Raw genomic sequence first — 16,217 nt, forward strand, 5'->3', positions numbered from 1 at the left:
CCATATACTTCATCTAAGGGTCTACAACCATATTTAAAAAAACAAAACAGGGAACTTAGCAGCATCCCCAATTGCAGTACCATGTGTTGACAGTTGCTTTAGGCCCCCTGTCATATCACTTACAGGGACACATTACAGATGTAACGGGGTCTGCAAAAGGTGAAAAAATATCTCTGCCTTATTTATTTACACATATCAAAATGTCATAGTAGTTTGTATGTATTTCCCAGAGAACAAAACAATAATGGCAACAAGTAACTAGTTTACAAGCCAGACATGCACTAACATAGGTCACTGCCCCCTCTATGAGTGAATAATGCAGGTCATCGTCCCGTCAGTACAGAAAAAGCTGCCTCCGTCCCAACTAGAATATCAGGTTCAAGACTGGGTAGCCTGGAGAGAAGCAGGCAGGGTCTTTTCTTCTGTTACAGCCTCGTACCAAGCACAACATAACTAGGCAGAGTCTTTCACATTCTGCAGTAATTACAGCTAGAGGGAACAAGGCTGCCCATTCATTCCTCCGAGCCACGTGCTGGGAGAGGCTTAATATAAGAGTACCTTCCCCAGAGTGAACTTCTGCTGCCTATAAGCGCTCTTATTTAAGCAGGTGTTCTGCCAATGCCAATGGATGAGAGCAGAACCCAGTCAGAGGCCTCAAGTAAATCTCACTGTATAGGTCAGAGAACTAAAAAAAAGATCTGTACCATAGGGCAAAGATCCGCTTGTTTGGCAACCTTGCAAACTTCAGGTGTATGGAGTTCACCTGCTGTTGCTTTACCTGCTGTATCAAAGTAACAAGCTCATATATTTGTGAAGCAAATATGCACCAATATCCAACTACACATGACTAGTTAGCTAGCCTATAATTATCCTATGTGTAACCAGCTTAATTTCCCTTGGCCCCATAAATTATAGTTATAAAGCACCTAAATGCTGTGAACAGTCTAAAAAAATTCTCTTAGTGATCTATTAGGAAACATCCAGGTAACAGAGGCACAAGTAGTAAAATCAATTTTAATTTAATTTAACCAATGTCATAGTTTGTATTTTTTTTGAACAGTGTCTTTCCGTCACATAAACTAGAAAGCCTGCCAGTTAAAGCCTGTGTTGATAGAATTAAATGGCGTTGGCTATTTTGATCAAACATTTTAATCACGTGAAGGTGACAACTTGGAAATGGTTGGGTATTTACTACAGCATGCCTCCCCGCAAATCAAAAATGGACTCAAGCAGTTTTAAATCAACCACAAAGTCTTTAAAAGAAAAACACAGTTTAACAGATCATGGTGTGTTTTGGAGTACAAAAGTAAAAACAATATCTGGATTAAGCAGAGCGGCACACGATAATGGCTGCAATAAACATTCATTGCTGTCGGTGGGTTGTAGTTTAGAATAGCTCATTGATCAATGAATGCAAACTGCAGGCCACTCAACAAAGCTGAGAGAGGAACGGACAACAAGCAGCAACTATACTTGGCCAGGATGGACTACTCTTCAGCAAAGCAGGAAAAAGCATTTCTTGTGTATATAATGCAGCAAAACTACAGTGTATATACTGCAGATTGATGTCCAAATTGTAGGGCATTTAACTGAACTAGTTAAGGTGATATTTAAGTTGGTTGTATGCAAGTTTCCTGAAAGTCAAGCTTATGGGTAAATTAGGATAAGATATGGAGTTAAAATTTATTTGATTTCCTGGATATTACTGGAATATAGAAGGATCATTATCACAGCAATATTTTCATTTCTCTCTAACCTTGTACAGATATGGGACCCGTTATCCAGAATACTTGAGATCTGGTGTTTTCCAGATAAGGGATCTTTCCATAATTTGAATCTCTATACCTAGAGTCTACTAAAAACAAATAATTTAAACATTAATTAAACCCAATAGGATTGTTTTGCATCCAATATGGATTCAGTATATCTTAGTTTGGGTCAAGTACGTGGTATTGTTTAGTTATTATTGAGAAAAAGGAAATCATGTTTATAAAAAAAAATATTTGCTTAAAATGGAGTCTATGGGAGGAGGCCTTCCTATAATTCGGAGCTCTCTGGATAACGGATTTCTGGGTAATAAGATAGAAAAGGCCCTGACCAGTCTAGAAAGCACTTGCAATGGCATAGAACATTTGATTGAAGGTGCTTTGGTGCTGCATATTCAGGCTACATAAAAACAGACAAATTACTCTAAGTAGTAGTAATTTAATTCTAATCAATACTGCCATATAAATCCAACTGGTTAATTAAAGCTGGTTCTGACTTTTAAAGCAATGTAGAACAATACTTCATTTCACAATCCATTACAGGCTTTTTCACAGGTCTGCTACTGCTGGCTTCTGCAACATTGCTTGAAGAGTCAGGATGAATACTACAGACAGAGAATGGGAGGCAACAGACTGACTTTAATAGGTTACTGTCACCTAATAGTAACTTTCAGAGACACATTTAGGTACAAATTAACAATCTGGCCCTGTTTTTCACGCTTAAATAACCCCAGTGGCCATGCCCCTGAAAAGGCAGTCAGAACCAAAAAAAATTGTCCCAAATATTCAGGAAAAAATTATTGTGTGCTGTTCCCCATGAAAATAATTTGTTCTTTACATTGTGGTGTTGGGCTTAAGGCTGATGGCATGGTGCCAGGTTTCTCCTCCTCCCCAGTCACAACGCCCCTTTGCATTGCTGATCACATGGTTTGTTTTAATGTTGGCTCAGTAAATGGAGTATTTGATTTTTATGCAATTGCTGGCAAAATAAAGATTAATGCTAAAAGTTTTTCCTGGACCTACAACTCTTTTTATACTATACTGCTGTGTTATTTCGTTCAAGAGCTATAATTCCCATTTCTACAGTGTGGTCATCAGTAAGCTTATTCCATAATGACAGCAAGCTGTTCCATGCTAGTGTAGATGAGCGGCATGGGGCGGATTCTTGGCCTGCATTTATACACAGGAGAATCAGCCTATCAGCTGGCCTCTGCCCACTCCTGGGTCTGTACTCTTAGGCACTTTGTTAGCCTGGGCGCAGATGCAGAGCACATTTTTGCCGAGAAAATCTGCTCCGTGTTAATGCACCAAGGCCAACACCATGACTGTGAGTGTGCTTAAATGCAGGCCAAGAATCAGCTCCATGTTGCTCATCTGCATTAGCTTGAAACAGCTTGCCATACCTATGAAATTATGTAAGGTTGCAGCCACAGATACCAGGCATACTGGCCCTATGTTATGTGTGCTCTGCCCCCTGCCATGCTTGCTGCTCTACTGCTTTGGACATCTTCTACACATTTCTATGGAGAAGTTATGTTTTCGTGGGTTATCCAAAAAAAACCTGCGGTACCCTGCGAGTCTCGGGTGGAAGTTCCGGGTGCGGTTATAGACATAGATCGGCGGTCCCCTTGAGGTGGGCGATATTGGGCTGATCCAAACTGAGGGCCAAAGGAATGGATCAGAACAATAGTAAAAGCAGGTCGCTGGAGCAAGGAATGTATCACTGAGCTAATGAAGTCAACACCCTATCAGAATTTTTAAAGCTGCCAGATCTATCTGGCTGATTTTTATACAGATATCTGTCAGGCAAGTTAAGTGAAAGGCCTCATACACTGGCCAATAAACTCCCAACCTGGTTGGGAAGGAGCAAATCAGCAGCTTTTAGCGGTCTGTATACGGACGCCTGAAGTCTGAAGGTTAAGTTATGATGGCGATACATTAATCGATTCTCCAAGGTATCTGACCAGTTGGCACTTGCAAGGGGACACACACACACATCCATGTATGTATTTATATTTTCATTTATGTAGCGACACTTATGCATGCAGCACTGTACATTAGAATAATACACTGACAGAACAAACAGAAGTCAGTATAATGATAAACTATAAATACTTTTGAGATACAGTTACATTCAAGATTAAGAGCTAAATGATATAGATAAACACTACTCATTTAGCCAACAGCCCAATGACTGCAACTGCAGGAAGAGAAGATGAGCTGCAGCCACAACAGGTCCCATATGTGTATATCAAAATATGGGAACATGTGTTATACACTCATGATTACAAAAAAAAGTCTGGCCATCAAAGAATCAGTGATATATCACTGCAATTAACAACAATCATGTAACGGCTTCAATTGTACTTCAATGGTATTAGCCCGGAACCACTCGGTGCACCTGCTGTTAAAGGGGTTGTTCGCCTTTACATTAACTTTTAGTATGATGTAGAGAGTGATATTCTGAGACAATTTGCCATTGGTTTTAATTTTTTATTATTTGTGGTGCTTTTTATTCAACAACAAATTCCCCTAGCAACTATGCACTGATTTGAATAAGAGACTGGAATATGAATAGGAGAGGCCTGAATAAAAACAGGAATAGTAAAAAGTAGCAATAACAATACATTTGTAGCCTTACAAAGCATTTGTTTTTTTTTGGCGACGCCCATTTGAAAGCCGGAAAGAGTCAGATACTTAGAAAGACTATAAAAATTAAATAATGAAGACCAATTGAAATGTTGCTTAAAATTTGCCATTCTACTTGAAGGTGAACCATCCCTGGTGGAACTCGAAAACGGCAACTGTTGCATTTTTGAGCAATCGTTACCTCACTTGCAAATGACACTGAATAGAAGGGGAAGCCCACCAGCTGAATGACTGGCAAGAAAATAAATGGAATTGCTGTGGCATTGCCCTTAACATTCACGTCATAATTACTAACTTTACCACGTCCATTGGTCATATGAAAGATCTTTCGTCCACACTACTACTACTGTTAAGATCCAAATTGTCGGATATGCAGGTAACAACAAAAAAATTATTTAGCTCTATCTGATGATTCCGGTTTAACGTTACAATGTCCGGGAACGTTTAAAGGTGCACAATCAAAATTTTCATTCCTGCCAGATCAACGAGACGACCGATATCCAAGGTTTTTCAGCCATATTGGTAGGGATGCCACCTTTTCTGGAAAAAAATACTTGCCTTCCTATATCTTTATAGTTTTTCCCCTATAATAACATTGGCATCAAGCAACATTTTTACCAGTCAGGCCTGTAAAATACCGACCAGGTGGCAACCCTACATATCGGTCACCTTGTTTCCTACCACGCAGGCACCAATTATCTTATAATCGTAGGATAATATCAATGCATCTATGACCACCTTAACATTTGGAATAAAATACTGGCTATGTTTGTGTACCTAGAAACCAATGTCAAACAAAGGCAGTGGGGAATCAACTGGGAATGCTAAAAATGAGCTCTACAATTGTGCCAAATTGTATCATGTGATCAATCCCATCAACTTATAATACTGGTATACATAGTATAATAAAGGGAAGCATATCCCAAATTTCTGCTTAATTTAAGGTGGCCATACACGGGCCGATAAAAGCTGCAGACAGACCGAGTTGGCAGCTTATTGGCCCATGTATGGGCCCCCCGACGGGCTTCCCCGATAGAGATCTGGCCGAAAGTCGGGCAGATCTCGATCAGATGGGACTAAAAATCCCGTCGGATCGCGGCCACATCTGTTCGTTGATGCGGTCCCACGATCCGACCGCCCATAAAGCCACCGTTAGGATCCGATCGTTGGGCCCTAGGGCTCACGATCGGATCAGCCCGATATTGCCCACCTCATATCCCGCATATCGGGGACAGATCCGCTCGTTTGGCGACATAGCCAAACGAGCGGATCTCTCCGTGTATGGCCACCTTTAGGCGAGCTATGGTCTCCCTCCAGAACATCAAAGACATACACAAGCAAGTAACATTTCAGATAAAGGGATACTTCAAATGATTTTTAAAGACCAATGGGTCTGACCCAGCTAATATGCTTATTACTGTTATATTTCCTCTAAAAGGCATTTAATATTAATGTCATGAAGGCCCACGGACTCTAAAACCTCTTACACATATATTTTATTACTTCTGTGGGTTCATACTGCCCCCTGGTGTCAGAAGTAAATGAAGTGCATAAACTATAGCAGCATTATCCAAATTACTTTAGGGGGGACCAGAGCAGGTAAAACAGGTAAGAAAAAAAGTACTCATAAGTCATTATTTGCGTTGCAATATTTGAAAATATGTGAACTACCCTTCTAATATATGGATAGTGCACCAGTATCTAGGCAGTTAAATTGCAAGGACAACCCTCACGTTATATGTTTTTAGCTGGGAGAAGTGTTTGGCTCAATGTTGCTCTTCAATTTTATAATGCAATACATGAATTTGTATTCCTTTTAGTCTAGCATAACCTTCCACTAATAATGCAATATATGAGCATATTTTGCACCCATTAGACAATACAAATAGGCAGCACTATAGAAAATGCTACAAACAATCGTTTTCTATAGCAAGTTATCTTATAAATAAATGTCCAGATAACATGACTAGTTGCCTTTTCTATAGTTTATAACACTGCATTTGTTCAGGTAGCACTGTACTTTGTTGAAGTTTTTTGAGTCCACTAGAGGGAGCTGTGAAGCCGCAGAGAAAGAACACCAGAGAACAAACTAACCCTGCATTGACATCTACAGTCAAGTAACCATGTTCATGTTCTATACCATACAGCGCGCGCGCGCACGCAAGCACGCACGCACGCACGCACGCACGCACACACACACACTAATTTTACTTTGACAGCCACTGGTCTGCAGGGTAAATATCACTGATTTATCATGTCATACATAAGGGGGTCTATTTATTAAACCTCAATTTTTTCTGGTTGAGTTTTTTAAAGGGGGAAATTGAAATTTTTTTAGAGGAAAAAAATCCTCGAATTTTTTTTTCAGATTTATTATGCTCTGAAGCTGCTAAAAATCCAAATCCGAAAATACTCCAGCTAAAACCTGCTGAAATCATGTAGAAGTCAATGGCAGATGGTCCCTTTAACAATTGGAACATGTTTTCTATCTTCAGGATTCTTTTACCTTCATGCCTGTTTGCGCTAGTTTTCATTCGATAATCCAATAAAGTCGAGTTTTCGGGGAGTCAATTTGAAAAAAGTCAAACAATTCGAATTGACAGATGATTTTGTCACAACTTTTTCTTGCACCCATTTTTCTCAAGAAGTTTTAATGGTAAATTAAGAGAATTCGGGCTTGGGAGTTTGGTCGAATTTGTTTTTTTAATTATAATGAGAAAAAGTAGAGTTTTAGTAAATACCCCCCTAGGAGTGCAAATTCTATACGGACAGTAAGAATAACTATCTCATGAATATATATATAATTGACAGTAGGAGTACAACATTCCATTTTAAAGGTGGCCATAGAAGTTGAAAATTTTCAAACAATTTTCGTTCGATCCAACAAATCCATCAAATTATCGTGAGGTTAGTGGGCACTAAACGAACGTGCATCTAACTATTTTCGTCTGACATTGGTTGGAAAATTGATCAGACAGGTTAGAAAATTTTCATCGGTCACAGTGAAATGTATCCATTGTCCAATTGTTTGCAGAATACTTTGACAGCCAGTGAGCTGCTGATTGTGGTTCCTGAGCTTAAGCCATGCACCTTCTACATAAATTCAAATAAATGAATCATAGCAGCTGCTCTTATCATGGGAGGGGGGGTGTTACACTTACCAACAAAGGAGTTAATTTTAATTCCATCAGATGAAAGGTCAGACATGTTCCCTGCTGGAGAGAGAGGAAAGTTTCCATTAGCCAACGTTTACTTTATACAGGACCATGGGAATATGGTCTAATGTCTATTTACACACACGTGGTCTAATGCCTATTTACACACATAGGAGTAATTTCATTCATTTATTGCAAAGTGAATGAGGGAAACCCCGCTAAAGAGAAGGGAAGATAAATCTAAACCACAGTGTTGAACAAGATTAACACAATTTCACATATTTTAGGGAAATACTATTTGTGTTAATTTCACAAAATATTTTCCTTTAAACACAGGTTCATCTGATTGTGTTGTTTTTAAAGAACTAAAATGCCCTCCACAAAAAAATATTGGAAGCTTTTGGGGATACGTAAAAATATAAAATTCAAATATCTTTAATATAGCCTCACTTTTTTGTTTTGATTATTTTTGTACATTTTGTTCTAGTTTGGTTATTTAAAGACACAAGGTTGCAAGACGTGCAGTGAGAGGGTTAATGATACCTTACGGATACAGTTGGACAGGGGTTTCAGTGCAAACAAAGGGACAGTCTTCTAATGTTTAACCTGGCACGGGTCAGCTCCTCCTGCTCTATAGGGGGTAAATGCAGGGGTCAGCAGATGGTCACTTGAAGTATATACCTACTTGTGTGTGTGTGTCCACTTCCAAGAGTGGCCAGATGGCAGGACATAGTCTCTGATCACAACTGTTACACAAGCTATGACTTCCCCACAGCACCTGCCCACATCTGGACTCATTCATCAAGGAACAGGCTGAGTTCCAGTGAAACAGAAACCGCACACAAACTCCTTCTGAACAAACTGAATCAACAGGAGCAGTCAGCACCCACAGGAAATATGGCTTTTTGTGGGAGCAGCCTTGTTATTGGACAGACAAACAGGGATGTACTGGCTGTGGTTTTTCAACTGATAACATTCTGTCATGGCCTTCTGACAAAACAAGGCAGAGAGCAAATCAGGGCACGGGGCCTATGAGCCTATAAGTGCTCCCCATTGGCACAAAATGCATTAGGCATTCCATGACTTTACTTTTACTTTTGTTTATTTGTTTATATTCACTACTACATTCTCACACTAAGGGGCAAATTCACTAAAGGGCGAATTTTTGCCTGCGAAGGCTCCGCCACACTTCGCCTACCGCAACACTAATTCACTAAAATGAGAAGTTGCATCTCAGCAGCGCTGAATGCGGTTACGTTTCGCTAGCTTCAATTCATCAGCACAAGCATTTCATAGTGGACTTTCGCTAGCATTCATTTCTGGTTAGTGAAACTTCGTTAGTACACTTTCCCTTGGGTCAGTTTGAATAGGGCAGGTACATATAGGTCATATATATATATGTCTTTATTAGAGATTACAAAAATCTTTAATAGTTAGGACTTTTGAAGGCAATCCCACTTTACAACATGAAAGAATGCCAGCGTTTTTTAGAACTTTTATGAGTTTCCGGCATACAGGATATGATGTCACTGATATAAGATTAAGGAGGACGTAGCATCATCTTATCAGTTTGCCAGGTCTAAGGTGGCAAAGGAAACTGTGGAGAAGAGGTAATGTTACGTATAATTCACACTTTAGTGAATTTGCAAAGTATCGATCATTCGCCAGAGTGAACATTCGCCTGCCAATAGGGTGCAAAACTACAATAGCGACAGTCTCTATTTACAGGTCCTCTACACCTGGCGATGTCCCTGCGGATGGAATATCTGCTGAATTTTCAATAGCAATGGCCACTTCGCCCTTTAGTAAATCTGCCCCAAAGACTTATTTTGCACACACTGAGCACACCCAGGTAAATAAATACTGACCTGGACCCACCCTTTTATGGCACATAAAGCCTACAATTTAAGGGACAGCACAGCTACTGAGAAGAAAGGACAACTGCTGAAACCTATAAAATAGATTACAATTAGACCTTACATCATCTTATACGGAACATATTAGTGTATGCTCTGGAACCAAGCATATAGATTTCTCTAATATCTGAGGAATGATTAGGAAGATGTGAGTTTAAGGGAGTAATAAATTATTGTTTATAAGATTCTTAAGTAACACCATTTCTATGAAAAAAATTAAAAGCCTAAAAAAGTCCCATTTTCATAACTAAATAAGAACTTTGCCATTTTCATAATAATTTGGTTCCAGATGGGGTTAGATCGTTGTACAGATCATTTTTTAATTGGTTCCAAACTGAGAGAGAGAGAGATCCAAACTGGTGTACTCCTCAATGAAAAAGCTAACAGCCTGTGTGCTGGTAAGAACTTACATATAATAAATGAAAAAAGACCGCACTCACAGGGCTTCTCATGAAAAAAAAGCCACAAGGGCTGTGGATTTATTCCTCAACGTTTCGGCTACCAAACTGTAGCCGTCCTCAAGAGGACGGCTACAGTTCTGATATCTATCCAAGTACCACGCAAAGGGCTATACCTAGAAGCTAGAGTCCCACAACAAATTTATTTTAGGGGACCAAAATGTGCAGAGGCTTACCTGTTTTTACCAATATATATAGGGCGCCAAATCTGGTTAGGGTGAGAAGGGATGAAAGGAGCCAAAAAGCTTAATTGTTCAGAGCCGACAGCCTGTTTTGATCTTGTTTGATCTCATCAGTGCAAGACATTGGAACATAGCTTCTGAGAGGTAGGACTTGGAGAGTAGCAAAATGGCCATGTTCCAATATCTTGCACTGATGAGATCTAACAAGATCGAAACAGGCTGTCTGCAAGTTTGAATATATGGCGCTGAACCATTAGGCTGTATCTGTGCTATAAACTAGTTCTGGATGCATAGTTGGCCAAAGGGACACAAAGGAGTGATTTGCGTGTCTCTGCCCATGATGCCTTATGGGAGAATCAAAACTCTCATTTTCGGTATTTAGGCAGTGCTGTGTGTAGGCATGAGACAAGTACATACCTTCTGATTCCAGAAGGCATCACTTTACCAATATTTATAGAAATTGCTCACTAATTAGGGCCTGTGCAAGGCCCCCTATACCTCCTTGCACATGCCGAAATGGTGTTTAGGCAGAGAAAAAACATTACATGGGATAAATGAAGTACACCAAGAATACATGGTGCATTTACGTTTTTTTATGACATGTGAAAAATTCATGCTCCTACCTTAGGGGGCAGCAACAATAGGACCAACACTCAGGGATAAAAGGGGGTAGGTTCTAGCATATTTACTAATAACGTGTCTAGGGCACCCGGCCGGCTTGGCCCGGCCCAAGTTGATCCAGGGACTGGTCAGAATACTATCTTGGAGTCAGGAAGGCATTTTGGAGAGGCTTCAGAAGTTAGGCAGGTTATATGTAAACATAAAAGGTTGCACTTGATGAACGTGTGTCTTTATTCAACCTAACTTACTATGTTACCTTTATGTGGTATGGTGATTAATAATATCCTTATATTTTACAATAGGGGGTGCATTATTACCTACATAATAAACAACAACCATGAAAATCCTGTGAATTATATCCTTGGAAACACTGTTTGTGGTGTCATTAGTTATTATCAGTGCATAGTACCGTAATTTCAGTCACATAAGTTACCTGTAAATTACAAAAATAATGTACTCCTGTTTTAAAATATGAGGATATTAGAGGTCACCTTGCCCTCCATATAGTCATGGAACTCTTTGGTGATTTATAATATCCTTATGGAGGTAAATTTTCACAATGTATTTTATTTATATTGCACTACCTCTTCACCACTTAATAGTTGCGGTTGTGCAATTTAGCAGCAGTTGTTGCAGGAACATTAAGATAAGATTTATTAAGGGTCAAATAATAGATTTAAATTTTCACATTTTTATTGGTGTAAAAATTCACACATTCAAATTTTAATCCCCCAATTTGAATGTAAATTCGAATGTGAGATTTATTACAACCATGGAAACAGTTCTAATTCGAATATTTGCCACCTAAAACCTGCCGAGTTAATTAACAAGTCAATGGCAGAGGTCCGGTGAACCATTTGAATATGTTAATTGTCTTCCTGACATTCAAGTTTTTTTTCTATGGTAAAATGGATTTTCGGGTCGAGACAATTCGATCGAATATTAGACGTTCTCATTTTTTCTTGAATAACCTCCGATTCTAATTTATTCGAATATGCTCATTGAGCCTATTGACACAGGGGAGCCCTGGGGCTTGCATCACGGTAGCTCCAGGGCTGCTGCACCATCCTGTGCCAATAAAAGCAGCTAACTTGCGCCTAAAGAAAGGATGACGTCCAATCCCCTATGATTGTCAGCACAGTTGTATACGATAAAGTATGAGTTTACCGCATCGGCTACTATTGCACGAGGCACATCACCACCTCACAGCATCAATTATGCAGGGATTATAAAAATCAACACTGTATTGCGGGTTAAAAAAACATGGTACAGGCAGTGGCATGGTCGGCCAGGACACACTGTGGGAAATGGGTGTCTTTGGAAAATGATACTGTTTCTCCTTTTGCCATCTCCTCCTTTTTATGGGATCCGAAAAAATTGCTGAAACTCAAGGACTGTGTACTGAACTCAGTGAAATTGACTGTGTCACTGTGGAACTATGCTAAGGTACAGTTCAGTATATCCCCAGAACCATACAGGCTAAGCCCCCTCTGGGGCAACCCTTACTTTCCTCCTGGCCTCAAGGACTCTTTCGCACAGCCCTGGAGACAAGCCGGCCTACTGCAGCTTAAAGATCTTTATCATCCACTTACTCGTAAACTGTATTCATTTCAGGAGCTTCAAGCCAAGTACGAGCTCAATAACTCGTTGTTCTATCAGTTCATTCAAATCAAGCATTTTGCCCTGGCAGTGGTGGGCTCTCAGGCCCCTTCAGTACTCAGCCCTATGGAAACGATTATGGCAACTAGGGGATCCAGAAGGGGGCTTATATCTGACATCTATGGCGTACTTAACACCTACACTGAGCCCTCTTTCATGAAACTTAGATATATGTTGGCCTGGGAACAGGCGCTAGGGGAAGAGATACCCCTCCCGCAATGGTCTCGGATTTGGGAGAACCTCAAAAGGGCTTCGATATGTGTGACCCACAAAGAAACAAATTATAAGATTTTAATGCAATGGTATTTGACGCCGGCCAAGCTCCACTCATTGTACCCGTCGGTGTCCTCAGAGTGCTGGAGGCAATGTGGTGATGTGGGGACTCTCTACCATGTTTTTTGGACGTGTCCTCTCCTGGCACATTATTGGCAGGAGGTGCGGGACATGTTGGCCTCACTGTTTGGGGCTGCTGTACAGCGACACCCACTCCCTTTTCTGCTCGGGTCTCCACTCCCAGGGCTTAAGAAGCATAACCAAAGGCTAGCCACTTTGATTTTGACGGCTTCTAGACGGGTCATAGCTCGCAACTGGAAGAAGCCACAGCCCCCCTCAGTGACTGAGCTAAACACAGCTATCCAGGACATACGAAGAATGGAATACATGGCTGCCTTACACACTTCTCGTTTACCGAGTTACGAGAAAGTTTGGTCTCCTTGGGTCGCTTTACACCCCCCCGACACCATGCTAACTTACTCCCAGACTGGGATCCTCATATTTCCTTGATTTCCCCCGAGCTCGGACAGTTTTGATGCTTTAGTGTTTCCTTTTTTTTTTTTTTTTTTTTTTTCCCTTTCTTTTCTTTTTCCCTCCCTACCCTTCCCCTTCTTCTGTCTGCTCTTTTTGTTCCCTTTTTTCTTTCTGTTTACATTTATGGAACGCTGATATTGTAAGCAATAAATCGGAAGGGCTTTCCCTTCATTGGGTATAGGTAAACCTGGGAAGCGTATGACTTCTCTTTTCTATTGTAGATGCCATGCTCTTCCCCTTCTTTCATTTTTTTGTACAATGCGTAATATGTGCTGATCTGAGGTTTGTGATAACATTGTGCAGATTTTGTTACGTCGTGACTGTAAACTTTATGTTAAATAAAGAGTTAAAAAAAAAAAAAAACATGGTGACTCATAATATTCATAATGAAATTAAGGTCCCATTCACTCAATACATTAACATGAGTTTAAACATGAGATAACCTACAGCTAGGGGGCTACAAAACGATCATCCTTAATATAAAAAGAAATAAACTTCTAATTTCTAATACTGTCAAATACCACATCCAAAATGGCTACTTGTACTATAACAGATGGTGAACTCCCTGATAAAAGCTATGAGTTCAGAAATTTGAGGTACTATAATACTGGCAAAGAATGGAAAACCTCATCAAAAACTTTCAAAATTGTGCGTCGGCTGTTCTCACCAAAGGAACTCTACTCCCACCACTGCCCTTCCCCAACGAGTGATAAGTGAATAGCAAAGGATTGTTCCCAGAGTTATATAGTGTTTACCAGTTCTGAATGGGATTAATAATTCAGCCCTTATAAGAAGATGACCTTTATAAGGGTACCGATCTTTTGCAGACCAGATATCAAGGGTGAAACTCTGTTGTGAAACTCCAGGGTTTCTTTTCAGGGATACATTTTATAGCTTAATTGCACCGAGGAGCATAAAGCAATTATTTCTCCTGTTTTAAGCAACAATGATGCTCATTCTTACATGGTGGGTTTCTGGCTCTCTGGTACCACGGCTCCTTGTTCTTGAGAGTTTTATGATGGTGCAGTAAACACCACTGCTTACAGAAGCTGGTCAAGCATTCGAAGAGGAGGTTATGCTTTCTCGAACTTCTACTGACCCCTGACCGCCCTTGTCCCTCTTGACCGGCTTGCTGGGTGTTTTGGAGGGGGCAACATCTCCCTCTAGAAATGAACTTAGCCTGAACCTGCATCATGGATTCCTGAGACTGTCCCTGGAGAAATGTCCTTAACGATTTCTTTCTCACAAGGCTATGACTGGATAGGCCTGCACAGGGGAGAAGGTTAAGGCTGGTGCACTGCTTCTAACATATATATATATATATATATATATATATATATATATATATATATATATATATATATATATATATATATATATATATATATATATATATATATATATATATATATATATATATATATATATATAATAGTTTATAATCCAACGTTATTCTATAAGAAGTGTCTTAGTAACAATGTCCGCCAATGCACAACATGTCCCTACATCTCAGTCCTTATGTATTGGCTGATTTGTATGCCTAGAGCTTCTCACATAAGTCTTATCATGAAGTCCTCTGCACTCACTTATATCAATATATTAAGGATATTAAGAAATTTTGCACATAAAGTTACTGAAAGTTCTTTCCCCTTTAAACAAAACAGGGGCTATAAATTTTTTTTATATATATATATATATATATATATATATATATATATATATATATATATATATATATATATAAAAAGTTTAATAATTGCTAACCCACTGCAGCAGCCAGAAACTTTTATATTTATGGTTACTATAGGCATAATCTGGCTCATTGTCCCTTCCCAGAGACTACTATCCCACTGCTACTATAGGCACCATATCTCCCTACTGTACCTGCTATCGCACAGCCACAGCTCTTTCCCAGAGACTGTGGTTTTGCATGCACAAACCACTCTAATTAATAAACTGTAAAAATAAACATGGACATACTGTACATCCAATAACCAATATGAGGACCTGCTTAAAAAAGAGCTTACAATCCAAAAGATATGTCTAGTAATAGATTTATATCTTCAAATATAAATTCAGTCAGTAACTTTTTCTATACCAGAAGAAACCCTGCATAGTATAACGGCTCTGTTTGAGGCCAACACTCTTTATCTTCCTGCTCTAGAACAGATGCTCAACATACAGAGATCAAGAATAAGCAGAAGTGTAAATAAATCAAATAAAAAGCATTTTCACCACTGCCTTCAAAATAACCAGCCAAAGTAAATTAGATTTGTAGAACACTTGGGTTTAGGGTTTAGAGAGAATTTCAAATTAGGTTTTCTATCAACATCTGCTGTAGCATCAGGGTGGTGGTCCAAGCACCAACTGCCCCTCGTTTCTCCTTAATCTGCAATTGTGCTGTTCAAATCACATGGGGACAATGGGGGATTTCAACCTAAATACATACTGGATTTCAGCACTCAATATCAAAGGGAGGTTACAAGCTGGCTCACTGTCCAACATCTGAAGCATTGCGCAAATCTAATTATTGTACACCTTATCAATATTGTAGTATAGCAACACAAACATATTGGCAGAACAACTCTAATGTGAAAGGATAGGACATATCCACTCAACAGTTGGAGAGAAAAAACTGCCCTCATCTCTCCAAAATCTAATTTTTTTTTTTAAAATCTTGATAATATATTTTGCACAGATAACAAAAGTGATTTTTTTTTTGTAAATAAGCCACATTCCAAATAATGTATAAATGCACATCTCAAGGATCTCAGTTATGTATCATATATTCATTTTCTGCTGCTTACTCTACAAACCTCATGCTGTGTTGTAGTATAAGTAAGGTTTGTGTTAACCCGGAAACCTGTTATCCAGAAAACTCAGAATTACGGTAATGCTGCCTACCATAGACTCCATTCTAATCAAATAATCCAAATTTTTAAAAAATGTTTTTCAAAGTAATATATAATTAATTCTTATTGGAGGCAAGACTAGTTTATTGGGT

At 39.3% G+C, this 16,217-nt stretch overlaps 1 protein-coding gene across 2 annotated transcripts in view; it reads right to left on the reverse strand.

Moving 5' to 3' along the window:
* Positions 1 to 16,217, reverse strand: part of nr6a1.S (nuclear receptor subfamily 6 group A member 1 S homeolog) — a 146,334-nt gene that overhangs the window by 98,288 nt on the left and 31,829 nt on the right. The window contains exon 3 of one of the 2 annotated variants that reach the window (XM_041574150.1): positions 7,577 to 7,627. In XM_041574150.1, the coding sequence (XP_041430084.1) occupies positions 7,577 to 7,627 (51 nt within the window). Of the gene's footprint in view, positions 1 to 7,576; positions 7,631 to 16,217 lie in introns of both variants that reach the window. The other variant, XM_018231927.2, reaches the window with a different exon arrangement.

This window comes from Xenopus laevis, chromosome 8S (assembly GCF_017654675.1).
Source record: "Xenopus laevis strain J_2021 chromosome 8S, Xenopus_laevis_v10.1, whole genome shotgun sequence".
Lineage (NCBI taxonomy): Eukaryota > Metazoa > Chordata > Amphibia > Anura > Pipidae > Xenopus > Xenopus laevis.